The sequence below is a fragment of the Recurvomyces mirabilis genome (genome assembly GCF_035927965.1).
Source record: "Recurvomyces mirabilis strain CCFEE 5264 chromosome Unknown scaffold_18, whole genome shotgun sequence".
Lineage (NCBI taxonomy): Eukaryota > Fungi > Ascomycota > Dothideomycetes > Mycosphaerellales > Teratosphaeriaceae > Recurvomyces > Recurvomyces mirabilis.
In genome coordinates, this window is record NW_027041952.1 from 568,796 (window position 1) to 596,090 (window position 27,295).

Genomic DNA, 27,295 nt, shown 5'->3' on the forward strand with positions numbered 1-27,295 from the left:
AAGTCTGTTCAAAGGATCACACTGATGCGGAAATAGTGATGCCAATGGTATCCCAAACGTTGGCGGAGGCTGCCACGGTTACCAATTGGCCAATGCTAGCGGCCTCAATTGTGGCGTCGACACCGACAATTTCCTTTGTGTTAGCGTTGTCAATGTCAATTTCACCAAGACACTGTGCTGTGATGGCGAAGATGCCTACTGTAAGTCAATGATTCCAGCGTCGAACCGCCTGCAATTGCTGTTGCTGATCACGATCAGGGTTGTTCTCGGCCACGACGGGCGGCAACCCGGTGGGGCAGATGGAGTTATTAATCAGTACGCCTGAAGGCTGGGACACTCTCGATGGGCAGAACTGGGCGGGCTTAACGCAGCAGCAGTTCCTGCAGACGTGAGGCAACTCCGAGACCCCAATCAATGTTTCTGATCCTGGTTGCTGACAGCATGCGATTCAGGGCCGTCAACACCTGGAAAACAACAAAAGACGTAACGGAGTTTTCGATGATAGCTTCAATGATGCCAGCTGTAGGTTGTCCTTTGTATTGCACAACATTACCTCAAGCTGACAGCTGTGTTACAGTCATCTCTGCCGTTGCTGCAGGAGATATCACGAGTAAGTGGAGAGAACACACGATTTCGCACAAACAACATTGACAAGTTCTGACTATTATCAGTAGACGTGCCAGGCCTTGCCTTGGTACCAATCTGTACCCTTTTCGAAGCCGCAGTAATTGCATCCAACGATCCAGGAAACTCCGCGAACAACCCGACATGGCCGTGTCCGCCGCCAGATCCAAGCAATGCTTTGCCTCCAGCGGTGACTTCGGCTTGCGTAGCACATGGCCTACCCACGAACTGCTAGCAAGGTTTCTTGGTCAGACCGCTGTATCGTTGAGAAATGAAAAGCTCAAATTTGGTAAGGCAGTTCCGGATCTGGAGGAAGGAGTCGCAGGTGGGACAGAATGACTAGTCAGGCAGACTGAATTCGCGGGATACTGCTCGTGGTTCTATTCGAAGCGCTTTAATATAGCTGCGCCCGTTCATTTCAAGCATCTTACAGGCAATCGATTGATATAGCAAAAATAAATGATTGGTCCAAGGGCCCTGGAAATTCTGGTTGCTGTCACATGAGGAGAATGTTTCCAGTGTCTGCAGGCATCCTAACGGTTTCATGAGAGACCACCTCACTGATGGACAGTGCAAACATGTATCAATGACTCGCTGCACAGCTAGTCCCGTGATTGGTACACCGCGACCGTCTTCTCTTTTACCCTCGAGTCGACCCCTGGCAGCGGCATACACAGCGTCTCTACACCCGCCGCCGCTGGGAACATCTCCCGTCGTCAAGAGGACTGGCGTGATCAGACCAATTGTAACGCAGATAGGCTGCATGGTGTCGAAATTTCACTGATGCAAGCGGCGCAAAATTCTGATGCCTCAGGCTCATCGGTCGGGTTTTGATTCTGAACGCCCTTCACACTTCGTCCCAGATTCCCAAGATTACTCTTTTCGTAGGCATCGGCGTACATCCTGCCATCCAATGACGTCCCTGCACAGAGTTCGCGCATAGACGCGCTGCTATGAAACTACGACATCGATGCACGCTCTGGCCAAGATGGACCTTGATAGCGTACCGGGCTCCTTCTGCTATGATTCAGAGCCCGACGCAGTGAAGCATGAATCTACGACCGATACGCAAATCATCTTGCGTGGGTATCCTACTTAAGTATAGCAAGTCAAAGGTACAGCACAACAAGCTCTCTCATTTATCGACCACTGCAACAAGTACACTGCCAATGTGCTAGCGACCATTCCGATATACGAGATGGCCGACACACTAAAAGATAGTCTGTTTGCAGCAATCGTGCGAGTTGCCAGTGGTCGTCGATTACTGAGATTTGAAGATGAGCATGACGAGAAGAAGCGCGATGAGTATTTGTACGGCCGCCACTCCACTTTCACCAACGGTGCCACCCCGACACCTCAGAGTAGCTCGGACACGACACTTACAGACCATGCAATCCCGCCAACGGATCCGGACAGAGCAGAGAAGGGCGAGAAAGCTTTGCTTGTTGAGTGGCTAGAGGACGACCCTCACGTAAGGACTGTGATAGCTTATACCACCGTGCCCCTACTGATAGTCCCGTCTATCACAGAACCCACTCAACTGGTCTGCTACGAAGAAGACTTTCGTCATGTTCAACATCTGCTTCCTGACGACCTCAGTGTACATCGGCTCTGCCATCTACACAGCTGGACTTCAAGGAGTGATGGAGCAGTTTCACATATCACAGACCGTGGCCATCCTGGGCTTGACTTTATACGTTGCTGGGTATGGTCTTGGGCCGATGCTATGGGTGAGTCGCTCCTGATACGCCGTCGACCTATACTCGTAGCATCTCGAGCATCTGCTAACGGAATGTCCTTCGCAGGCACCCATGTCCGAAGTACCTTTTTTTGGCCGCAATCCAATCTATGTTGGCACTTTGTTCGTATTCGTTGCTCTCAATTTCGGTGTCGTCTATGCCAAGAACACTGGCATGCTGCTTGCTTTCCGTTTCTTGACCGGCTTTTTTGGATCTCCAGTTCTGGCTACCGGCGGCGCCAGCATTGCCGACCTCTACAAGCCAGCCAAGAGACCATACGCGCTCGCCATCTATGGCATGGCAAATGTTCTGGGCCCCGTCCTAGGTCCCTTAGTCGGTGGCTTCGCCGCTGAAGCGAAGGGTTGGAAGTGTAGGTAGATGGTCTCACAGATGCCAACGTCAATCGCTGACACGGTGCTCCATAGGGACGATCTGGGAGCTCATCTGGCTATCCGGAACTGCTCTTGTCTGGCTGTTCTTCACGCTTCCGGAGACTAGCGCGGGCAACATACTCTACCGCCGCACAAAGCGCCTCCGCAAGCACCTGCCAGCAGGCGTCGAAATCGAATGTGAAGCCGAGATTGAGGCAAGACTGATCACGCCTCGTGAGGGGCTGATGATGACTTTTGTTCGGCCGTTCACGCTCACATTCTGCGAACCAATTCTGCTGGTCCTCAATCTTTACATCGCTCTGGTCTATGCACTTCTGTACCTGTGGCTCGAGTCGATACCGCTGGCCTTCGAAGGAATTTACCATTTCAGTCTTGGTCTCACTGGAGTCGCTTACTCTGGACTTTTGGTCGGCGCAATCATAACGCTTGTGATCTTCTTCGTCCACTATCGCTGGCGTGTAGAGCCACAGTTTGACGAGAACGGTGATATTCATCCCGAAGCTCGACTTACCATCGCCTTTGCGGGCGCCTTCGGCCTGCCTATCTGCCTGTTCATGTTTGGCTGGACCGCAAGACCGGACATCCATTGGATAGTGCCTATCATAGGGACTAGCTTCTTCTCTTTCGGAGCCTTCTGCCTCTTCATGGCGGTTTTGTCGTACATTGGCGATGCATATCCGAAGTACATTGCCTCCGTCTACGCTGGCAACGATCTCTTTCGGTCTGCATTCGGTGCAGCCTTTCCGATCATCGCAGGTCCCATGTTCCGCAAACTTGGGCTCGACTGGGGCAATAGCTTGCTAGGCTTCATTTCGATCCTGTTCATCCCAGCGCCTTTCATAATCTACTGGAAGGGTCCTGCAATACGTCGGAGAAGCAAGGCCGCGCGCCATGATATATGATGGGATTCTAGTGGGACAGACCTGAATCGATGGACGTGAAAAAGTATGATCTGTGGTTGTTGAAGAGATGTAGACCAGATTTCAGCTTCGATAGATAGCGAGGTTGCGAACAGCTCTAGATAATAGACGTAATAATCTAGTAAATTTCGATCATGTCATGGTAGTAATCATAACACCCACAAAAGCTGGCGAATATAAGCCTGTGTCTTGATCTTTCATGTCTCGGCATCGGTGATAGATTTTAAACTTCGTGTTCATGATGGTGGCGCTGTGACTCGAACTTGGCGCGTTCTACATCCATCTTATACAAAGACATATACCATCGCCAGACTACATCGCGCCATCTCAGTATCGATGCAGATGGACCCGCCGCTATTGGCCTGTCAAAGGTGCACTCGTCTGAAAATTAAATGCTCGAAGGAGACGCCGACGTGCGCACAGTGTGAGAAGTCCAGCGCTCAATGTGTACCGACAATACGCATGCGCCGGCCTCGTGGTCGCCAAGGAGGTCGCACATCGAAGGAGACACAGTTATTGGCTCGTATCGAGAAGTTGGAGACCTTGCTCAAGCCCGATCATGCGCAAGAACTTGCCACTGCTCCAGCATTTGTGAATGGAGATCTTGGCTACGCTTTAAACGACAGGTCTATGTCAGAGGCCACGACTACATCTAATTGCGCGGATGCGATATCTACTAGCACTACGCGAGAGCATCCAACAGCCACTTCTCGATCACAGGTCCTACTTGGGTCATCATTGTTCTCTCAGCTGAGCGAAGAACTTGTCGGGATTCGTGACATTCTCGAGGCCTCACCGGAGAGTGATGATGCGCGGAACACACTCATCAATGGTGCAGAGAATGGTAGTCCTGGCGAAGGAATTTCGAACACTACCATACATCTGTTTGCCGCAGCTGCTGGTGGCCATAAGAAAATGCTAGTACCATCAGCCTCCGACACGAATTACCTCTTGGGTATATTTGAGCAGAGAGTCCATCCGGTCGTCCACGCTGTGCACCTTCCTACTTTCGTGGCAGGTATTCGCTCGAGCCTGTTGGATCTTGGAGCTTGGTCATATGACCGACATGCTGCGGCAGCTCAGGTTGCAGCTTTTTACGTGAGTATCGTGGCACTCACCGATACTGAATGCATGCAACGATGGGGTGTGCCACAGGTGAAGCTACAGATGCAGTGGCGGCAAGATGTGGAGCAGCAGATCGCGGGCTCTAATTTCTTGGTTTCCGAGCGTTTGGAGACGCTTCAGGCACTTATATACTATCTGGTCCGTCGCGCTGTCTACTGTTGGTCGTGCTAGATACTGACTCATTCACAGGTAGGTACCCGATCTTTCGACAGGTCAAGAGCCGTGTGGACACTCCTCCCTGTAGCAATCCGTATAGCACAGGCGCTGAACCTCCATCGTGAAGAGCACTATCGACACCTTCGTCCGCTTGAGGCACAGCTGAGACGTTGCATATGGCACTGCCTGGTGCTAATTGACTTCGAGTCGGCCATGGATCGCGGTTCGGATGTCGTTGTCAGTGAACGTGGAACCAGCACGAGGCCGCCGATCAATGCGAACGACTCTTGTTTTCACGACAGTCTTGACATCTCACCAGCTCCGCAGTATGGCTATACTGGGTTATCGATCTTCCTGATCGAGTCGGAGTGTGCCGTGCTGGCAAGGGTGCTGAACTTTGTTGAGGTAAGCATTCTTCGACTATGGCTGGATGAATGTGCTGACATGAAAGCTTAGCCAGCAGACATGGAACGCGCCCCTACAGCAATGCAGTACGACTGCCATGCCAGGAACGAGGCAGTTACCAGACAAGAAAACATACTCAAAGGGTACCTTGGTGCTCCTGGAAGAGGACTCGAAGATTCCACTGCTCAGAGATTAGCACGGACCATCATATCCTGCATGCGGCTTTATGTTGTAAGGCCTCTGCAGCGCCATCCTGCTATGAAGGCGCCGAGGATCGCCGAGATCGACATTGTAGGCCTTGCTGTGGAGACCCTTGGCTTCACGCTGGAGTTGTATAGAAGCTCACATCCATGGATGTGGTACATTCGGCAGTTCAACAATTGGCATCCTCTGGCTGTGTTGTTAGCAGAGCTGGCAGTCTCGCCGAATCACAAGCATCCTGAGGCATGGACGGTCGCTAAAGAGGTGTATGCAGAGCTTAGTAGGACGGTAGCTGAGGGAGTTGACGGTCCATTGTGGCTTCCGGTTGCGAAACTTATGCGTGCTGCGGAAGCCCGCCAGAAGGCAATGGAGGAAGCTACCTACATCACAGGCATTGGGTATCACGACTCCACAACAGTGGGAACGGTAGATGAGATGGCATCAAATCAAGTTCCTATGGACATGATGATAGATGCCGAGGATGAAATACAGCCGTGGAGTTATTGGGAAGCCTTCATCGGTGATATTGCGGGAGCCGATGATCCGTTCTGGCCGCTGAAACCAGCATGAGGTTATTTCATACGATAGGCAGATGAACGAAGGCGTAAATAGCGTTCACATATGGGTCTCCGTACTACACTTATGCAGAATAGATAGACAGATTTGGGAGTCCAGAAGAATATCCCACTTTCCCCTATGTTCTAGCGCTACGTGACTAAGCCGGAACAAATCAATCGTCTCATGCTTTTTCTCTCCACTTTAACTTCACTTCACTTTGCACGACTGCAGCATACATGTAAACACACCCACGCAACACGATCGCACTGATTGCGGGTCCGTGATCTTGGTTCGATTGCTCATCAACATCATAGGCAGCAGTTTCGCTGGCGAGTATGATTGTCAAGGCCAGCGAGACAACATTGCATCCTGTGCGCGCCCTACCCTCCGTAATGCCTCGTGATATCAGACATATTACGCATGTTCCTTGTCTACTGCTGCAAGACAATCTGCATGTTCGTGGCATTGCACTGATGGCAAATAACATGTGCAGCTGCAACAGCAACGCAGTCCTGCGACACGCACCTTCCACCTATCGCATGCGGAAGGTGCGAGCTACTTGGCGTGCCTTCCTTGTGAGTGTTAAACGGTTATTCCCTAAAGATGGCCTCATACAACCTCGAGAAATACTCTTACACCTACACTAATGTTGGCCGTCCAACCTTGTCTGATAATGCTCTGATCGTCCACTGAGCTGCTACAACTACACAACCAACACAGCAGCAGCCAGTCGCTTGACCGGAGGAGTTTATCTTGCTCGTACCGACCTCCTTGTTTCTCAACGTCACTGCTTTCAGCTTGCCACAAGCGACTGCGTTTTCGACAGCCACAAAAGATATCTACTCACCATCACAACAGCGGCTTCCTGCTGGCACTCCTCAACCACCCACGAGGCATAACATCTCAACAAGGCGCTCGTCTACTCGGACTTCCCACCACTCTTCGGACACCTCCACCGGATCTCCCTCCCTGGCCCGCTGCAACTGACCGACTGCCGCCGCCACTGCCGCTAACACACGTACCGAAAACAGACTTATAGCCGTCGCGAACATGTCAAACGCAGGATCGAGTGGTAGGACAGTCATGTCTCTCGCAGAAGCTAAGCTCGCTCGGCAAAATGCACGCATTCAGCAAGCTGAGGCAGCCCTGACCGCTCCTCTAATAGGCAAAAGGAGCGAACTTGATCGTGGCACACTTACTCAGCCAGCAGCAAACAAGACTTCTGGGATAGCTGCAATGACACAAAATCGAAAGGTGCGACCTCGCTCGCACTCGCTTCAAGTAGTGACACCAAAGCACTGATACTTTTGTCAAACAGGCTCCAGCATATGGTGCATCGGAGCCAGAAGTGCGCATTAACACGTTTCGTGCTCAACCCCGCGACTCATCGCTGAGTCGATCTATGTCAAGTCTGTCGCAACGCACCGCTGCCACTCATGTCTCAGATAATACACCACTGGACAACAGTGGCTTTCAGGTGTTCACCGGCCGTCGTGCCAAGAAGCTGTCCGGACAGCTGAACGCCTACGAAGACAAACCCGAGCAAAAGCAGACGACCGTCGAAGCTCCAGTCGACACCCGCGAGATTTATGAAGTCTTCGGCAACGCTCTACCTGGCACTGATTACATCCAACAAAACCTTGGCGCGAAGAGTGGTCAGCTGCAGTTTTTACAGCATCCTAACGGTGATGTCTCCGCTCATCAATGGTCGATGGACCGCTTCCTGTGGGAAAACATCGGCCAGTTCTCAAACATACGCAAGAAGACTGAAGGCTTGCTCGCTGCCGATCGGCTGAGGGGTGAGACTGCTCAACAGACTCTTCAGCACAATTCACTTGCATACTTTCAAGCGATCGCTAAGCAACACGAGGCAATGAGCATGGGTCAGCACTTTGACGCGGCGGATATGCTGGGACATCTGACCAGACTGAACAACGATGAAGGTGGTGTGGAAGGCTCCGCGCACGACAATGCACGAACGGAGCCAGGTCCCACAGCAACCCCGTCAGAGTCGTCTCAAAGCGCACAAACCTCATACGAGGTAGCCTCATCCTCACAGCATCATTATGGCGTGCCGCAGCAATACCACTACCCAAGCTATCCTCCCCATGAGATGCCTCCTGCGTATACGGGATACTATCACCCAGCTTACGGCAACTACGGCTCGAACTATGGCTTTGGCTACCACACTTGGCAGCCGGGACAAATGCAGTACAACTCCCGCGCAGATCGCTACAGTAACAATTTCTTTGGTGGTAGAGGCTTGACACCATCGCATGATTCAGTCTATGCTCAAGAGGCCATGCGCCACATCATCAGCGAGATCCCGTCGCATCAGGTCACATACCCTAGCAGAGCTGCACACATTGCCAGCGCATCTCAAGCTCTCAATTACGACTACCACTTTCCACCTGTCGAGTCGACAGCACAGCCTTGTCAACCACACAATACGCGCAAAGCTTCGTTCCAGCAGGCTGTGGAGCAGCATCTAGCTGCCACCATTACAGGTTCGGATACATCACGAGCTCCGGCCTGTGGACCGCCGTCTGATCCTCACCCTCGACTACCTAGGAACAGCGGGCAATCTCATGCACCTCCACCACCTCCCACCTTCCGATACAATACTGATTATGCAACGCCATCGAATGTTGAGGCAGGCAATGTCCGTACGAAGATGCGTGAGCATCTCGCCAAGCTCAGCGATCAAGCCAAGGAGCGGAGTATAAGTCAAAGCAACATACGCACGGTCTTGCACGATCCATTCCGCACGGAAGGCGAGGATACGCTGCCTCAGATCGTATCAAGGCCTCAGCCCGACAAGAACACTGTGTTGGAACTGAAAAAGACTGTTGCCAACCCTAGTGGTCTGCCACCTCGTCTCTTCGAATCGGCTGGTAACGAAGGCGCGGCGCAGCGGCTACAGACAAGAAGCGTGGAGAGTACTGCCATTGCGGAGATCGCGAAAACTCATAGTAGTCCGGAGTCACGATGGAGCAGACAGGAAACGGACGTGACGCCACAGATTTCGAGCGGATCGCGAAAACTGCACGGTCCATCACCAAGACCCGAAGGATACACCGGCCATACTATGGAAGAGCTTACGAAGTACTTCGAAGCAAAGTGTCTGGACGAAGTTGCCGAGCAACCGACCAAGAAGTCATACGAGCGACGTGTCAACGATTGGTGTCTGAACGGCAGCACGTTTGCTCGACATGAAGAGCTCTTCAACACCATCAAGGCTGCGGATGCAGCAGTCGAGGATGTACTACCAAGCAAGACACCGTCGCTTCTCGCACCAATTGGTACGCCGGCCAGGAAGGACTCTACTCAGGATAGTGTCACAGTCACCGCGCAGCAGAAATGCGATGCCCATACCCGCATGCTCATTCCCGTCTGGGAGAACTTGGCTTCGTACGTCCAAGGTCCAGCAGAGAAGCGCCGCGGTTACTTCTCCCAATGGACGCAGGCACCCGAGTGGGCGATCGATCATAACGACAACACCACATTCTTCGACAACAACTGGGGTCAGCCGCCACTAAGGATTGGGTGGGACCCCAGGTATCGACAGGTGCAGTCTGAGTCTACACCAGGAGGCGATGTGTCGGACGGAGGTAGGCAGGGGGTTGAAAGTGTCAAGTTTGGCGGTTTCAGCAGTCCGACTGCGAAGGTGGGAGATAGTTTGGCTGTTGGTGCGGGCTCGCCGGGGAGGTTCGCTTCTGGGAGGATGTGAATGGTGTTAATGTTACCAATGAGGAGATGGAAGGCTTTAATGATCGAGAAAACACGATGGCAGTGAGGCTGCCGAAAAGTGATGGGTAGGGCGCAATGCGATGAAGTATCTTGGGTCTGTGGCGATCGAGTGTCCGATTGCTTACTGAAGCCGTCTCTCAGCAGACAAGATAGACGTACACAGTGAAGTACATAATCCCAGACAGACTCAAAACCGCCTCGTAGGCCCCAGTATTCACCGTGTGGCAGATTTATCGTGTAACTCTTTCGCCATTGATTGAAGTCCAAGAAAAGGTGGTGTCAAGGACATTATTGTACATTAGGCCATTCGGCCAAAGGTAATGCGGACGCTAGCGGAGATGCCGTTGTAGATATGCTCGGGTCAGACAACATCATTGATCGTAACGAGCATCACAACAATCATGGCCGCCCCTCTCCGAACATCACTGCGCATAGCAGAAACCTCGATATGTCGACGATGCGCTGGCCAACCAACCCGACGAGCCATGTCATCCATCACACAACCACGCAAACCTGATATCCGCTCCCGATCCTCCGGCATCACATCACCCCCGCGACACTTCTCCTCCACCCCCTCTCACCCCTACAAATCAGTCGAAGAAGCGAAATCGCGGTACAAATCAGGGCCCTTCAGCTGGCAAGCCGGCATCCTCTTCCTCTTCGCCGGTGTCGGCCTGACAGCCTACTTTCGCTACGAAAAGGCTCGGATGGGCCGGGCCCGCATCGCCGAGGCCAACAAAGGGATTGGGAGACCGCTTGTGGGTGGTCCCTTCGTCCTCACGGATCACGATGGGAAGGAGTTTACGGAGAAGGATTTGAAGGGGAAATATAGTCTGGTGTATTTCGGCTTCACGCATTGTCCGGATATTTGCCCCGAGGAGCTGGATAAGATGGCCGGGATGATCGACCTGGTCAAGGCGAAGCATGGGAATAGTTTGAAGCCGGTTTTCATCTCGTGTGATCCTGCGAGGGATACGCCGGAGGTGATACGGAGGTATTTGGCCGAGTTCCACCCGGATATTTTGGGCATGACGGGCACGTGGGAGCAGGTTAAGGAGGTTTGTAAGGCTTATCGGGTGTATTTCTCGACGCCGGCGGATGTCAAGCCCGGGCAGGATTACTTGGTGGATCATAGTATTTACTTTTATTTGATGGATCCGGATGGGGATTTCGTGGAGGCGATTGGGCGGAATTTCTCGGTTGATGCGGCGGCCAAGGTCATTAATGATCATGTTGCTGATTGGAAGGGGAAGATTGATAAGAGCTGAGGTGGACAATGATGCATATAAAGTGTAAGATATTGTACAACAGCATTCCCCCTTCAGGCTCGTCGAGGGGCTCTCCAGTGCCTTCAAGGCCGGTCCTCACCGTCGTAAGGCCACTTTCCGCACTCGTAGCTCTGGCCACACTGCCTGCTTGTGCAGTCTTTTGTTTTGCATTCTTCACCATCCATTTCTACCACTGGAGCCCAGATCTCTTCCTTGCGTGATCACATCATCAGGCTAATCGACCAACACGCATCCACCGAGCCTTCTATCTCAACCACCAGGTACCTGCTTGAAAAGTCTCCGTGGCTGGCGCGCTATCGAGCTGCAACAGCGGAGCTTGAAGGCGGGTAGAAGCGTGGCGGAAGGGTCGGCGACAGACGAATCCACGATCAACGTAAGAGGGAAGGCCGGGAGCAAGGACGGAGGCTGAGGCAACGATACAGCGGAAGCTGTCGATATCATGCCTTCATGAACGAAGGAAGCAGTGGGCGTGTAAGGCACTGCAAAGCTCAAAAGCGGTCATACCTCACGACCGCTGATTTCGCTAGGGACGAAGGATCAGGAGGAGGTCGATTTGTTTTTGCTTTCTGCTTTTTGCTTTCCGCTCTTGACTTGAGCATCGCCGGAAACAAGGTAGCAAATTCAGAGGGCGACTAACATATAAAAGCATCGCCACATAAAGCGGCCGTTACACAGCGTTGTATAAACAAACCGCTGCTACTACCCAGTATTGCCCCTAACCCGCCATTTGGTGTATCTACACTTTCTTCTCCACGCGCCAAACACCTTGCGGGCAGAAAGCAAATCCACTTCCTGCGTCGCCGCCGCTGTTGGTCTCGAAGCTCTCTGTACACATAAAAGAACAGCTCTCCCCGATCCATCCATTTTCGCCTCGCATCCACAGTCCGTCTCGTATCTAACAGCTACCGCGCATAGCCAGCCCATCACTTCGCCACCACCGTCATCATCCCCACCCTCGACTCACAAGCAGACATCGTCTAGATATCCGTCGGGTACCGACCACCAGGCACCATAGCCGGCTGAATCGGGGGCGACGCCATCCGACTCATCCCCGCCATTCCTCCCCCTCTCCCCCTGCCTCGACCTCGACCAATAGGACTCATGCCCGGTAAGGCGAAATCCGGGTTCGCGGTCAGAATCACATCCTCCCGTCTCCTCTGCGCGGCGCTCGCGGAGCTGGGCGGTGGGCCCATCATGCTGCCTCCGTAGGCACTTCCACCCTGCGGTCTCCAGTCCGGGTTGATAGGCCGTTGAGAAATGCTGGTGAAATGAGAAGCTTCGCTGCCTTCGCCCGGAGACCTGGCGCCCATGGGCAGGTTCTCGTAACTATTATCCGGTCCGGTCCCGTTGGATCCTCCTGCTACGAGACCATCGGAGGGCGGTCGATCTAGAGACGGTGTGCTATGGGCATTGTCAGTGTCGACTCCAGAAGCAACGACGGCACTCCCGGAACTCGCATCTCCAGCTCCGACGCTCGTTCCGCTGACATAGCTGGGAATGTTGGAGCGATCTTGTGGTGCGACGGAATTATTGTGAAAGGTGCGGGCAGGGGCTTGGAGGAGGTTCGGGTCTTGGGTGGTGGTATTGGTAGGGGTAGGCATACGTTGGTTTGCGTAAGGCGGACCATAGCCGCCTGGTGTCAGGGCCGTGGGCAGTGGTCCTGCGTGGTCGCTGTGGCCGACTTCGCTGGCTGGGTCGACTGCAAAGCGCGGGTCGACGTCTTCGTAGTAGGCGTCTGAGCCGCCGCGAGCGTGGTGAGGAGCGTGCATGCCGAGGGGTGAGCGTGGTGAGCCTGCTACTGGTGAGAGCGGCAAGGCTCGAGAGGAAGGGGCAGCGGTTGATGAAAGCCCTCGCGAGGAGTCGGAATCTTGGTGATGCATTGGCGGTGGTTGCTGCTGCCATTGTGCTCGAGGCGGGACGTATGTGCTGTTAATCTGTAAGCTTTCTGGATCACCGCTTTCGTGCAGCAGAACATACTGATCGCTGTAGTCGCTCGTACTACGCATAGCACTACTGCGCTCACTCTCTCGTCGCATCGGGCTGTTCCGACCTTGCTGCAATCCCACCATACCAGCGACATCACCGTCGCTGTCTCGCAAGCCATATGGGGAAGCCACTTCCGATCTTTGCCCTGCTATGGGTGGCGACCCATGACGCTCATCCATCTCGATGGCTTGGCCGATGGGCCCAGCCACAAACTCGTCATGCATCGGAGGTGGCGGCCCGTCCATTGTCGGGCTTGCAGGACCAGATCGAGGACCACTGTAATATCCGTCGTTGGGAGGCGGTCCAGCATATCCAGGTGGCGGTCCAGGTCGACCGCCTCCACGCATCATGCCTGGTGGCGGACCATATCCACCCCGCCCTCGCCAGCCTGGAGGTGGAGGTCCTTGGCCTCGGAAGCCTTCCCGGGGTCCGTAGCCTCCTCTAGGTGGGCCACCATATCCACCTCTCGGAGGACCGTAGCCCCGACCAGGAGGGCCATAGCCTGCTCTCCCACCACGCTGATAGCCTCCTGATCTGTTCGAGCCCATGCTGCCTTGCGATCCTTGATGTCTGAGACCAGGTGAAGGTAGATCGCCAGCCATACCCATCGCAGCCGCAGCAGGTATGATGTTGCCATATTGATCTCGGCTTGGTCTACCACCCATGCCATTGCCATTGCTCTCCATGCTTGGTCTCCCATGTGGCATCGGTGGCATATCTTCACCGCCTTGCGGTCCGTATGGCCTTCGTCCAGTGCTCGCGGATCTGATGCTCTGCTCCCGCGTTGGGTTCAAAGGTGTCCGATCGTCGTTATTGTTGGGTAAGGTGCCTTCTCCGCTGCCTGCACTGTTCGTGTGCTTCATCTCGAATGTCGCGAACGAAGCCACGCCTGCTTTGTCGGCAGCCGTTGTGCCACTCATAGGAGGTGGACTGTCTGCTCGTGGGAGCTCATCTGCCATCAGACGATTCTGATTCATGTTCTCGTAGTAGTTTGCGCCATTCATCTCGGCATTCTCCGCAATCCGCTTCTTCCTTGCTTTGCGGCTGACCAAAGTTCTCCGCATAGCACACGTCACGACACTGGACGCGATGATCAAGATGGTAGCTGCGAGCACTATCCAGCCACCCCATTGCATGTGCGGTACAAATAGTAGGATGTCAACCAGGAAGGCCAGAAGCGTGACGAGTAGAGTCGGGACGGTGAGGATCAGAAGACCGAGCAGATATCGAGGAGAGTGCGAGGGCGAGTGAAAGTGTGCCGCGCAAGCCAGACCAAAGCATATCAGGACCAAGAATGCGGCGATCGGATGGACGATGAGAATGGCGGAGAGCGAGTGGCGGGTGGAGGATGGTAGTGTGAAGTCATTGGCGTTTGGGCCGGTGAATAAATTATCTGTTGGAGTGTATTAGTGCCAGTCCACGCAAGTAATAATCGTCTACTGCATTTACCTGTACTGTAGCCAATCTTAAACCCGGAACATTGATCACCCTTGCAGTATCCAAAGACGCCGAAATTATATCCTTGAAATGCGCCGAGGGGGATGGCGTGGATGATTGGCGTGCTGAGGGTGGATAGCAGGAGGAGGACGAAGGCGACGAAGAAGATGACGGATAAAGGGGTTGCCGGGCGGAGAAGACCCATGGTGGCGGTGGTGTGATGGTGAGATCAAACGAGTGTGGTTTGGTATGACGACTCCTTTGTGGGCCTTGAAGAATGAGAGGTGGCTTAACTGGTGCTCGCTGACGAAAGAGGAAGGAGGTCTCAAGTTATTATCCGGGTGGGTACCAAGCGTGGTATCGCAAGCGTAATGATGTCGTCCCTAGTCGTCGGCCGTCATGTGATGTATGGATGTCTCCTGGCCGCGCAAACAAGGACTCGAGAGCTTAGAGAGGTGTATCGGCCAGTCTCGAAATCCTGGAGGTCGTAGGAGGACGCGCGCCCCGAATTGTCCCAGCTTGCTCTTGCTAATCGCGCATGATGGTGAGAATGGGGAATGGCGCACGGTCGAGAATGTCAAGTACCACGTGTACGAGGGAAGCTGCGCGTGGGGTGGGTGAGTGCGTGGTGTCGAGATGGAGGTGGTGCTGTAGTCGAGGAGACGGGCAGCAGCAGCAGTAGTGCGGGACGGCACAAGCTCGCTAGAATAATAATTGGATGCTGGCCAGTGCGGGTCCTTTTTAAACCTTAGGTTGCTTACGATTCCCTGCTTGCTCCTGCTACAGTACTGCTCTTGCTCTTGCTCTTGCTCCACTTCCCCGCCACGCGGCCGCGGCCACAACCGTTCAGGCCAGGAACGACACCCAAATGTGCGTTAATTGTTGCTCGTCAAGAATGTCAGTAGTGGTCAATCAATCTCTTACAAGTCCCCATTCAATGCTAGGTATACTGTCATAAAATCTTCTGCCCCAAATAATAATCAGTTGCCTCGCCACAGGAACATGAAATTGGCAATAGTTTGACCCCATGTCTAGTGCGCAGCTTCGCGACGCCACACTAGTAGTACTGGCCCACCCACACACGTCCATCACGCCTTGTGCGTCTGCTTCTGCTTCTGCTTTCCCCGGAGGAGTCAGCCACCCTTGATTCTTGACACGCGCCACGATATAAGGGTACGCGGAGAATGCATTGTTGACGACGAAGAGCTTGAGAGACCAGTCTGGATCAATGCTCATTCTCAGGAGCGAGTGAGTTGGTTGACTACCTCTGTTGCAGCTAGTCAGCATTACCTCCTCCACAGCACGACACGTCATGGTTGCAACAGGCTCGTTTCACTACTCGTCGTTCACCAACTGCATCAACACGCGAGACAAGAAACAGCCAGCCTTTGTCGAGTAAATGGTATCGGGAAACACTTCTGTTTCCATCAGGCCTTTCGCCATCAGTTCCGTCTTTATCAGTTCCCACGTTAGCATTAGTATTTTACAGTATATTGTGAGTGTAGTATATAATACATGAAGTTTGCCACTCCAGCACAAACAAGCCCTTTGAGCCCTGCCGGTGTCTATCTCTCCCATCACACAACCTCATCTCGAAGCGTCACCCTCCAGCACCCTACTCATATAACTCCTCCCCCGGCAGTCCACTATCGCCACCACCGCCATCACCACCACCACCAGATTCAAGACTCTACACAGCACTACTCTCCCCCAACCCCTTCAACACCCCCTCATACACCCCAAACATAATCGCCGCACTCGGCACCACTCGCAACATATGCGGCACCAAACCCCCATACAGCGCTCCCATCCCTTCTTCCCGGAAAACCGTCACGAAGCAGGACCAAAGACCAGTATACTTCACCCGCCCGCTCGCATCCAGTGGTGCTTGTCGTAATCGTGTCCGCACAACTTCGTGCGGGTAGGTGATGAGCGCTGCAACGAATTTGGCCCCGCCGGCTGCTGTTAGTTGGCCTGTGTATTGGACTACACGATCTGTGAATGTGGGTTCGCGGCCAGAGCGCACGAGGTCGGTTTGTCGCCGGGCGAGACTGCGCTTGGCTTGTTCGTAGAGGACCCATTGGAGGGTGCTTTCACTAACACCCAGATAGGAGGCCGAGAGTCCACGATAGAGCCCACGGATGCCTTCTTGTCGCACGGTCTTGACCACGCAGTCCAGCGCATTACGGTATTGTCTCCCTTGTCCTCCAGGCCCGGAATTCTGCTTGTCGAGTTGTAGTCGCGTCTTGACCAGCCAGATGGGGTTCGTGGCCGTGCCTGTGATGATACCCGCACTCGCCGCACTCATTAAATGAACCAGCGCCGTCTCCCTTCCATCAAACAAAGCGTTGGATATCACCCTCTTCCCATTCCCATAAGCCCAGAAGTTTATCGCTCGCGCGGGCACCACCCCCACCAAGTTCGGTCCCAGACCCTTGAATAATGCTCTCCACCCCTCAACCTTAGGTATCTGTGCCAGTATCTGCCCCGTCTCGCTGATATGCATCCACGCCGCTCTCATAAGGGGTAGCTGATGCGGAGCCGGTAGACCCTTTGCCGTTCTCGCAGCAGCTAGCTGTTCTTGGTAGAATGTCGACTGGAGTCTCGTTTTAAGGACATCGAGGGGAGAGGTGAGGGTCGCGGAGGTCATGCCGCCTAGACCTCCTGCTACAAAATGCGCCCATGGTCGTCTCTCTTTCACCGAGCCTGCCGGGTTGGCAGGCATGGGTATTATCTCGCCTGCATCTTGTGCTCGGCCTGGGTCTACCTGGCCTAGTTCGGTGGATTGAGTGAAGGGTTTCACGTCGAGACTTTGGTGTCGAGGCTGTGCGCCAGTGTATGACGGCGAGGTGCTCGCAACCATCAACTCGTGAGGAAGGGTTTAGCGGTGATCGGAGGCTATAATGATCGTGATCGCATTCGCCTGTTCAAGGAGTCGTTTTGCGATTGTTGGGAGGTTGATGGTTCGGTCTGGAGCACGTTTCGAGATGGAAGATGGGAGTTCGGTATGCTGAGTGATGATATCTTGGGAAGGCTGGAAATGAAGCTCGTCGACTCGCTCATAGAATCACTGGACGACTTTTGAGGATGATCGCATATGAGACGGAACATAATGCTTCCGCTCCGAGCCCCCTGTCGTTTCGCTCCCCTGACAGCAAGATTCAACATAATAGATGGCAGTGGCGAAGAAAACGCTGAAATTACTGGATTGGATTGCAGAGTATTACACTATGCTTGCTCGTCTATCTTCCCCCACATCAACCTAAAAGCTCACAGCCCCACCACTTTATCCACTAATTACATTACAACTAATCCTCATCGAAAATCGCCGTAGCATTCATCAGAATAGTATCCACCACCCGTGCCTGCAAGCCCGCATCCGCAATCTGCCCTCCACTCCCCGTCCCCATCAAAGAAGGAGCAAAGCACACCGCCAGATTCCCGGATCCCATGCGGTTCTTGCTCTCGTTCATCGCTACCCGGTGCAGATGCAATACCAACGCGCGAAGGGTGGCGTAGTTCGGGTCCGGAAGCTCATTGATGAGAGCGTGGAGACCGTCGCGACGTTGAGTCTGTTCTTCGAGGCGGGCGGCGTCTATGAAGGCGTTGTAGCTGCTGTTGGGGAAGAGCGGGTCGGGGAGTTGTTTGAAGAAGTGTTTTAGTAGCGAGGCTGGGATGTTTACGTCGTGGTAGAAGGCGGCGGGGTTGCGAAAGTCCACGGCTGTGAAAACAGTCAGTACGAGTTCTCTGATTAGGGTTGTGGTGTGTTTGGATAAGACTTACTATTAGGATTATGATCGAACTGCCCTATCAGTCTCTGCACATGACTGGACGTCCCACTTTGTCGGTAGATGCCTGTTGTTTCAATGCCGAAGTGATCCACCGCTAGTATACACTGAATGACTACTAGTGGAACGGCACTTTGATCGCGATCAAAAAGCTCTTGTAGGCTGATACCGAATGTTGGACGGAGGCGTGGTAGATTGGCCCCTGCTGGTGACATGGGACCTGCGCCGCCTGCCGATGGAGGTGGCTTGGTGTACTGGCTTCGTGGCTGCTGCTGCTGCTGCTGCTGCAGTGGTGGTGGTGATGGCGAGGAGACAATGCCCGTGGTCTGTTGTGGCACGAAGCTGGAGTTGGTCCGTTCAGATGGGTGTGTAGGGTAAGGTGGCGCGGCATAGCTATCTTGCTGCATAGGCGAAGACTGGCTTTGATATGGCGAGGACGGCTGCGGCTGTGCCTGAGATGGTGCTTGCCTATACGACGCCGGGGGTTGGCCATAACTACGTTGCTCTGGCGCCGAGTACTCGGGTTGACTGTATGCTTGGCCTTGACTGGGTGCTACCAATGGGCCAGGAGGTGCTTGCTGCGTGGAGTACCTGCTGTTCATGGAGGTAGGCTGCGATGTAGGGCCAGTGTTGATGTTGAGAGTTGGCTCTCGAACCGGCGGCTGTATAGTAGGCGCGTTTGTGGATACACTTCGGCTCGTAGGCTGCTGTGTTTTGGACGCCAGAGTATGGTGTGGTTCATACTTGATCTCACTCGGTCGGGCGGGTATCTTGTTGACGTGACTGCCGACAAAGCTGTGGAAATCCTTTTCGTTGTCGATATCTGTAATGACGTCCCGAAGGCTTTTGTGGGTACCACTCTCGGCCGTCAGAGGAGAAACAGCTAGGCCATTGCCAAGAAGTAACTTCTCGTTGAATGTTGCGAACTTCTGTAGCTGCAGTGTCAGAGCAGCATCGCACTCTCGGCACAGCTCTCGTAGCTGTCGTACAGCCTTTGGCCGATGATCGCTGATCAACAGCTCTCGCTGCGTCCTAGCCAGGCGCACCCGCTCCTCGTAGTCAGCGTCTGCAGCCTGGAGCTTCCGTTGCAAATCACTCTCATACTGCTCCTGGCTCTTCGGTCCTTTCAAGCCGATGCGCCGCGAGCCCTTCGTGTCTCCAGTCTTGGCGCGGTCGAAGTCATCAGCTAGGCCATCATATTTGCTTTTGGCCTTCTGCATCGCGGCCTCAGCCTGACTTGCTCGAGTCTCGGCATCCAGTCCTTCGTGCTTGATCGTCTTCCGCCCTCGCTCCATATTGGTAGTCAGAGTATTGAGATCCTCGTGCATCTGGTGTAAGCTCAAGGCGAACTGCATCCCGTTGTCGGCCATGCGCTCATGCACCCGCATCACCTCTGTGACCTGGGAGGAATAGCTTCCACCTCGCATTTCAATCTTCTTCAGCGCATCGATGTGACCAGTGGCTAGCCTCTTGAGCCCAGAGGCCTGCTCCTCTTCCAGCTTGCTCCGCTTCTGCAGGAAGCTGGCAAAGTCACGAGCTGATGCGACTGATTGCTTGAGCCGGTTCAGGAGGGTGGTAATGCCGATGTCGCTGTACAATACATCGTCGACTGCTTTTGGCGTCTCCCTGGCCGCCGATGCTGAGGCTGGCACTGGCACTGGTACGGGCGCATCGTCGACACTTCCCACTGTTGAGCCTCCGTTGGTCGGCGCATGGCTGAGGTCGGGACTATCGGGCTCGAGGGAGCCATTGCGGTCCGCAACACGGTCGAAATCGACGTCGTTCCTGTTGAACTCGCCTGACATGATGGTATGTAAATGGTGTGTATGGAAAGTCGGAGCGTTGGGGAATATGTCTCAGTGCTTGCTTCACATGTCCTTGAATGCTACGCGCATGAACATACGTAACGCTAGCCGCAGCTCAAGTCCGGGAACTGTGGATCCGTGCACGTGGCGTCGATCCAGAATAGCCAAATTACTGCCACAGCAGCCTTCGCCGCCATTGAGATCCTTACAAGGAGACATCCTCTTAGCACGGCAGGAGTAATCAAATTCTATCACGAGCTCTATCTGGACCACCACCACAATCATGCTCATCGTCGAGACGCATAAAGATGTACCTACCCAGCATGGCGGCAATATGCGTATCAACCTCCCAACACGCATACCCAACGGCTGCCATCTTCTGACAGCAAGGTAGGCATTTTCCTCTTCGCCCCATCCATTCCGAATTATCCGAAAGCAAGGTTTCCCGGTGTAGTAGTCTTTAGTGAGATCTATCAGGGTGAGTAGACGTTCCTGCCAAGCTCTTGATGCCGCCAGTCCCAAGTCTGAGCTCCTTTACCTTCAGTACACAATACTCACGGCTCTACAGTCACCGGACCAGTCGAGCGCTTCGCCCGGCAAATCGCTGGCCATGGTTATGTGGTGGCGGCACCTAGCAGCTATCACGAATTCACGGGCCCGGAAGCACTAGCCTACGACGGGCCTGGGACGGACAAAGGCAATGCCTGGAAGATCGAGAAGAAGCTCTCGGCCTACGACGAAGATGCCACGCTCAGTATCGATACTTTGATCAGTCTACCAAAATGTAATGGACGCATTGGTGCGACTGGGATGTGTTTGGGTGGGCATCTGGCGTTCCGTTGTGCTATGGATAAGCGCATCAGGGCGGCGGTCTGCTATTTCGCTACCGATATCCACTCACATAGCCTTGGCGAAGGCAAGCAGGATGACTCGCTTGATCGTATCAAGGATATTCATGGCGAGCTGGCAATGGTACGTTCGTGTACTTACCCACTAGCATGTCACTGTAGTTGACCACCATCCCCCAGATCTTCGGCAAACGTGACAACCATGTCCCTCCAGATGGTCGTGACCTCATCCGCAAGACACTACACGAGAGTGGCACGACTTTCAGCTTTTACGAAATGGCGTGGGCACAGCACGCTTTCATTCGTGACGAGCTCAGCAAGGGACGATACGACCCTGCCTTGGCTGGGATATGCTTCCAGATTTTACGTGAGCTGTTTGGCAGGACGTTGAGTGGTGATCTTGGACCCAGGGAAGGCGATGGTGGTGAGGTTGAGGATGTCTGCTAGGCTTCTGGAGTACTGGGTACTGGGCTGCTAATTGGGTGGATGTTGCTACGCTGGCTTTGGTATGTACCAGAAACGTATAATGAGATCACCTCTTGAAGGACGATCAACATGTTATGCTCACTCAGAATGGTGTTACTTGCAAGAGCATCTATTGTTCTACAGGAGGGACGGTCTCCGAGCGATGTGCAAGGAAGACACCAGCTGGAAGGGTGAAGCTGGGTATGTGTGGACACCTTGTCTAGCAGAGTCGATCCCCTCACGTAGATGTCTACTATCGAGCTTCGATGTCATCCTGTAGTGGTCGCCATTCAACGTCTACGTCTGCTGCGGTGCCCTGTCCTTCCTCCCTTCTGTGGCTTCGGAACGGAGCGGATGTATGAGGTGTGGACTCATGAATTGAAAAATACGAGCCTCATTAGTGTATGCAAGATACATGTACCCTTGCCGGTTAAACAAAATGTCACATCGGCGACTGGCGGTCGTGTTTCGGATAACTTCAAACTTCACTTAATCTATTTTGCGAAGGATCTACGCAAACCAGACGTCACACCAAGCAACCACTTCCGCGGTATTGAGCAGATACGAACTTGCTGCTCGTTTCGAGCCTCATACTTTGCCTACCAAGACATTGTCTTGACTAGAAGTGCTTGCAATACGAATCAGTATGCATGTATAGAATAATCACGATACCACCTGAGCATACGAGAGGGCGGAGCTAGTATCACAATTATGATGGACCCACGAACTGTTTTCCTCGCCATGTCATGAATAGGTATATAGGTAGGTCTCTCCACAAGATTACTCGACTCTTCATCAGCACATCAGAACATCAAGTTATCATACCATCCTCATCCATCGTCTCTTCGTCGCCACGAAAATAAGATCTACCCTTCCGGCAAAACTCCAACGCCAAGTATATCCAACCCATCAAGATGAAGTCAGCAATCAGTTTCGCGGCCCTCAGCAGCTCTCTCGCCTCCGCTCAGTACTTTGGCGTCACATCCGCACGCTCAGGCTCAGCAATCCAATATCTTCCCATGAATGCCGGCAACGAAACAATCTACCTGGGTGGCCAAGCCTTAGCATACTGCCCTACCAATGTCGGGGAACTAGGTGGCTGCCCTGAGAATCATGGCCAGACCAACTTCGCGGTCAACAGCAACGCCAGCACTTTGGAGCTGGGTACTGCGGTACCAGGTGGCCAGCAGGTGAGCTTTCCCTCCTATCTTAGGAACCATTGTTCAGACATATCCTTACAACCTCCCAGGTCTACGCCGACCCTCAGACTGGTGCTCTCAAGTATACTATCCCCCACTCGGCAGCAATGTCAGAAGGTGCTGCTGTTGTGGGCTGGTCTGTCGAGTACGGTGGAACGCTTGGTAGACTGAGATTCGCCTTCGAATTGCTCGCATGCCAGGACGGTAACATTTGGCCTGTCTATGCTGTTATACCGAATGCTACCCTGCCTGATGGCTGCTTGAGCTTCGATGCACTGACGGTCAATCAGACTGAGCCGGCTGCTTGGGAGTTTGAGTAGACTTTGATAGCAGGTTGCGAAGGAGATAGAATTTAGGAGATCATACAAGCAGAGAACCATGACAGGGCTGTCCCGCTACTACCAATACCTTTACTGTCGCGAGAGCACTTCAGTGCGCTCTGACACGGCGTCTTCCATGTGATCTGATGCGTTCAAAGCCCATCGAATGTGCCATCGACCTCATCGGCGACACTATCTGCTGAAGTGGTTGACCCGTAAGCAGAAACAGAGAATTCTTTGAACTTGGCAAACCGAGTTGAGCGGATGTCATACAAGATTTTTGTTGACATTCATACATTTCCAGGTGCTCATCACCATGCTTGGTTGTACGGTACGGCTGATCTGCGTGTGTTTCGTCGCGACCAAGTTGTGTGCACTGAACAACAAAAACGTCATGACACGTTTCGACGTCCTCAGCTCGATATTCTGACTTGTCATCATCTCCATCCATTCAACCCGAAGAGGTGTTGTAGGGGTCGCTCTTATCGTCCGCCATCATGTCGACGCTCGGGATCTGCTTGGTGTCTTTGTGATGAAGATGCTTGCCGGATGCAAGTCTTGCATTGCAGACCGGCCGCAGCCTTACTCGTGGCCAACGTGAGAGCGAGTGGATCTACGAGCTAAAGTGGCACTTGAGACCACCGCATCGTTTATCATCAATACGTGCTGCTGCACGTGGTTGTAGGAAGCTCTCGTTGTTGTGGCAAATAGATCGAGCCCGGAAACACCCGTTCTGAACCCCCGCGCTGTGTCATCGCTCGATCCATCTTCATCACCAACCTTCTCCCTCTTCCCTCCTCAGGCTTCCCTCTTGGGTTGCTAAGACGTACTACGACCTTAGCTGTCAGATCACATTACCGATATAGCAGCCCACAGCCAGGCAATCGACAAGATCGGCACACGTCTCTTCGCTGAGAACGGTCCCGCCGAGAGGAGAGAGTGAAGCGCGTCATCAATCGTGAGTTTGAAGATGAGCCAGCCACCAGCTCTGGCCAAGGCTTCGTCGAACCTGCCAGGCAAAGCCAGCAACGCCATCGCTCAAGTCTCGCCTGGTATATCACGAGCCGAGTCATTCTTCAACAACACTTCTGGAGGCCGCTTCCCAACCCCGACCCGCCCACAAGCAGCGCCACGAAACAGCCAGGCAAGCAAGCCCAAGCACAAGGCGGGGAAGAAGGGTGGCAGTGGATTGCTGGACGACGATGAGAGGCTCGCCATGCAGAACATTGGGAGACGCGGCAAGCAGGCCGATATCACCCACCTGATGAATATTGCCTTGCCACCGCGGCCTCAGCAAAATCAGCATCACCGACACTCTTACAATGCTCCGCGACGTAATTATGGAGCGCGTGGTGCTGGGTGGGGAATGGGCAGTGGGTATCATGCTGTGGACAAGGCGCGATACATTCATGCCAATTATCGGTTTATCGTGACGCCACTGGGTGATTACGCTGCCCAGGCCACCGATGCTGACGTGCACCTGGACTGGAGTGCGGTACTGCAGGTCATCGCCTCGCCAATCTCACAGCAGGCTTCTTGTCCGATTTGTCTTGGCGAGCCGGTAGCACCAAGGATGGCGAAGTGTGGTCATATCTTCTGCCTGCCATGCCTCATTCGATACATGCATAGCGACAACGAGCCAAATCACCACGAGAAGCGGGCAAGATGGAAGAAGTGTCCCATCTGTGAGGACAGCATCTACACCTCCGAGACCCGGCCAGTGCGGTGGTATGCTGGACAAGAAGCAGACCATCTGCAGGAGGGTTCGGATATCGTCCTTCGTCTGGTTCGACGGAAGGCAGGTCATACATTAGGTATGCCTCGCGACGGAACCGATGTCATTGCTAAAGGCGATGCCATCCCATGGTACTTCGCAGCGGAAGCAATGGACTATGCTCGTGTCATGAAAGGCAGCGAGCAGTATATCAATGAGCAGTACGAAGAAGCAATCGCAGCGATACGACAGCAGGAAAAAGAGGACGAATTAATGTTCGGTGAGGACGCTGAGTGGACAAGCCGAGCCGTGCGTACGCTTCAAGAAGCGAAGGAGAAGGTGAAGGGTATTGGTAGCCCGCCTGAGCAGCCAAAGAAGCCTGAACAACTAGTCCAGAAAGAAGCGAGACCGCCGATACAGTTTAATGATAGCGATGAAGGAGTCCCTGACATGTACCTTCAGCGCCATGCGAACGACGCAGCCCTACCGCCACAAATCATCGAGACGCAGGAAGGTGCAGCTACTATCGCCTCGGATGTACCACGCACGATTCATGAACTGAGACAACGACAGTTCGCGCCCAAGCCCGAACCCAATGAGTATCTTTTCTACCAGGCCCCACTACATTTCTACCTGAGTCCACTCGATATCCGCATTCTCAAGTCAGCATTTGGCCCATACGCCGCTTTCCCATCCTCAATCCTACCTCGCGTGGAACGCATCAGCAGCGGCCACATCGTGGACGATGAACTTCGTAAACGCATCAAGTACTTGGCACATCTGCCTTATGGCTGTGAAGTTGGGTTTTTGGAATGTGATTGGACGGATACCGTACCACCATCTATACTAGCTGAGTATCAGCCCATGCTCGATCGTAGAAAGAAGAAGCACGATGAAAAGGAAGCTCGTGAGGAGAAGGAACGAGTACGGATCGAGAAAATGGCCGAGAAAGACTTGGCACACATCCGGCGCACTCGACACGTTCCTCCACCGCTTAGCGAAGATCCAACTCTCTCGACAGAATGGGAAGCTCTGCCCTCAACAGTCAGCCATTTCTATGATGCCACGACCGGCGGCAACGAAGCAACCTCTCCGCCAACCGACCGTGCTGGGTTCAGCTCACTTGCTTCCCCTTCTTCTTCTCCATCTATGCATCGTACAGTCTGGGGCACAGCGGCCATCGCATCGAATGGTGAACCGGACTTTGCTTCGCTGCCTATGGATAATGAGTTCAGTCAACGCGATGACGGGTGGTTGCAGGGCTGGGAGAAGGATTTGTTGGATGGTAATGCTGACGCACACATAGCTGCTGAGATGGCTTCGCTTGGGGTAGGCCCGGGAGATGTGCTGGCTGTTGAGAAGAAGACCGGTGGAGGTGGCAAGAAGGGCGGCAAGAAGGGAAAGAAGATCACGTTGATGAGTACTACTGCCAGACGGGCTGCTTGAGGCTTGATCATAGAAATATGCAGTACCATTTATGTTCATAGTCGTTGCAATCTTCTCCAAACGGTCTTGTCTTGTATTCATACGCGCAACCGTCTAAGTCATTCGGAGGACAATTCCGCCTTACTAGTTGGCTTTTCCGGGTGGCTTATATAGGCAGGAACGTATCTCGACCATCAGGTACATATCGTACGTCAATAGCGTTGGATATTCGCTTATCAGGTATCACTGCTGCAAGATTCTTATTCGCGCTGACACCACCTGTAGAATGCTTAGCCAGACCGTAGGTACTCATCATTTGAGCGACTTGTAATCTATTGAGTGGCCATAACGGCGTCACTCTACACAAATTCTCAACGTTGACATATGACCGATCGAATCCGAGTTGGAACGACATAGTTGTGTCATTGAGGTGATGCTGCTTGCGAACCTTTCGACTCCAGGCAGATACCGTATGTAAGGATGACCGAGGACACATGCTTTTCAGGAGGCTGCTCATCGGCCTAGGCGTTCGTAAACAGTGGCTGCTCAGTGGTCGTGTGGCCTTTTGCCAGATCGTGATGAGCCAGAGAAGTCAGAGGAGAAGGATAGGTGGAGTGATGGTGCCATGACTCGTGAACGGCATCCAGGAGCACTCTCTTCGAGCCACCACCGCCACTGTAACATGCGACATGTGCATGCGACGGCCGCAACTCGAAAGGCTATTGGCAGCTTGGGATACGGGGATCCTGGAACCCAGCTCGGGAGATGGAAGAAGCAAGCAAATCGGATCGCATCTACCCGCATGCCGAACGCCAGAGGGCGTCTGGATTGCGACTTGGCGGACGGGCATGTATGAAACAGTTTTCATGCAGGAGTTATGATCGCCGAGTTGAACAACCAGATCGATGTTTACCCCTCAATATTCAAGCGAGATTGGGTTGCAAGTGCTGTTTGAGATGACACGGCTGGAGTGGCTCGTGACCCATTCACCCGGATGGTGGACTGACTGTCAGTGCGCAGGAGATCTTGCGTGGTCGTTGCGGCATGGGAAGACTGACAGCCTACCACATCATTACCATATGGTGTAGAAGAATGGTCGGCTCATATGAGCGGAAGAGAGGCAATCGGTCCGGCCATGTAGGCGACTCG

The 27,295-nt window shown here is 53.5% G+C and overlaps 10 protein-coding genes across 10 annotated transcripts; 7 read left to right on the top strand and 3 right to left on the bottom strand.

Annotated features, from left to right (window-relative positions):
* Window positions 1-1,822: 1,822 nt before the first annotated feature.
* MDR1_3 (GTPase-activating protein) lies at window positions 1,823-3,657 on the top strand (the record flags this gene model as incomplete). The annotated part of the gene is made up of 4 exons (XM_064839708.1): window positions 1,823-2,095; window positions 2,154-2,354; window positions 2,430-2,733; window positions 2,789-3,657. 4 exons carry the CDS (start codon window positions 1,823-1,825, stop codon window positions 3,655-3,657), a joined length of 1,647 nt encoding a protein of 548 aa, XP_064692951.1.
* A 480-nt stretch (window positions 3,658-4,137) lies between these two features.
* Window positions 4,138-6,132, top strand: LTS14_007016 (uncharacterized protein; the record flags this gene model as incomplete). The annotated part of the gene is made up of 3 exons (XM_064839709.1): window positions 4,138-4,938; window positions 4,990-5,361; window positions 5,413-6,132. The coding sequence occupies 3 exons, from the start codon at window positions 4,138-4,140 to the stop codon at window positions 6,130-6,132; spliced, it is 1,893 nt and encodes a 630-aa protein (XP_064692952.1).
* A 1,071-nt stretch (window positions 6,133-7,203) lies between these two features.
* LTS14_007017 (uncharacterized protein) lies at window positions 7,204-9,850 on the top strand (the record flags this gene model as incomplete). The annotated part of the gene is made up of 2 exons (XM_064839710.1): window positions 7,204-7,374; window positions 7,439-9,850. 2 exons carry the CDS (start codon window positions 7,204-7,206, stop codon window positions 9,848-9,850), a joined length of 2,583 nt encoding a protein of 860 aa, XP_064692953.1.
* A 421-nt stretch (window positions 9,851-10,271) lies between these two features.
* SCO1 (Cu-binding protein) lies at window positions 10,272-11,138 on the top strand (the record flags this gene model as incomplete). The annotated part of the gene is made up of 1 exon (XM_064839711.1): window positions 10,272-11,138. One exon carries the CDS (start codon window positions 10,272-10,274, stop codon window positions 11,136-11,138), a length of 867 nt encoding a protein of 288 aa, XP_064692954.1.
* A 998-nt stretch (window positions 11,139-12,136) lies between these two features.
* On the bottom strand, window positions 12,137-14,787 carry RIM9 (regulator of ime2; the record flags this gene model as incomplete). The annotated part of the gene is made up of 2 exons (XM_064839712.1): window positions 12,137-14,538; window positions 14,595-14,787. 2 exons carry the CDS (start codon window positions 14,785-14,787, stop codon window positions 12,137-12,139), a joined length of 2,595 nt encoding a protein of 864 aa, XP_064692955.1.
* A 1,485-nt stretch (window positions 14,788-16,272) lies between these two features.
* On the bottom strand, window positions 16,273-17,307 carry RIM2 (Pyrimidine nucleotide transporter, mitochondrial; the record flags this gene model as incomplete). The annotated part of the gene is made up of 1 exon (XM_064839713.1): window positions 16,273-17,307. One exon carries the CDS (start codon window positions 17,305-17,307, stop codon window positions 16,273-16,275), a length of 1,035 nt encoding a protein of 344 aa, XP_064692956.1.
* A 583-nt stretch (window positions 17,308-17,890) lies between these two features.
* Window positions 17,891-20,175, bottom strand: RGD1 (Rho GTPase-activating protein; the record flags this gene model as incomplete). Its single annotated transcript, XM_064839714.1, has 2 exons — window positions 17,891-18,303; window positions 18,366-20,175. 2 exons carry the CDS (start codon window positions 20,173-20,175, stop codon window positions 17,891-17,893), a joined length of 2,223 nt encoding a protein of 740 aa, XP_064692957.1.
* A 283-nt stretch (window positions 20,176-20,458) lies between these two features.
* LTS14_007022 (uncharacterized protein) lies at window positions 20,459-21,470 on the top strand (the record flags this gene model as incomplete). Its single annotated transcript, XM_064839715.1, has 4 exons — window positions 20,459-20,565; window positions 20,640-20,653; window positions 20,744-21,147; window positions 21,204-21,470. The coding sequence occupies 4 exons, from the start codon at window positions 20,459-20,461 to the stop codon at window positions 21,468-21,470; spliced, it is 792 nt and encodes a 263-aa protein (XP_064692958.1).
* A 932-nt stretch (window positions 21,471-22,402) lies between these two features.
* LTS14_007023 (uncharacterized protein) lies at window positions 22,403-23,007 on the top strand (the record flags this gene model as incomplete). Its single annotated transcript, XM_064839716.1, has 2 exons — window positions 22,403-22,678; window positions 22,738-23,007. 2 exons carry the CDS (start codon window positions 22,403-22,405, stop codon window positions 23,005-23,007), a joined length of 546 nt encoding a protein of 181 aa, XP_064692959.1.
* A 970-nt stretch (window positions 23,008-23,977) lies between these two features.
* Window positions 23,978-26,167, top strand: LTS14_007024 (uncharacterized protein; the record flags this gene model as incomplete). The annotated part of the gene is made up of 1 exon (XM_064839717.1): window positions 23,978-26,167. One exon carries the CDS (start codon window positions 23,978-23,980, stop codon window positions 26,165-26,167), a length of 2,190 nt encoding a protein of 729 aa, XP_064692960.1.
* Between the last annotated feature and the right edge of the window lie 1,128 nt (window positions 26,168-27,295).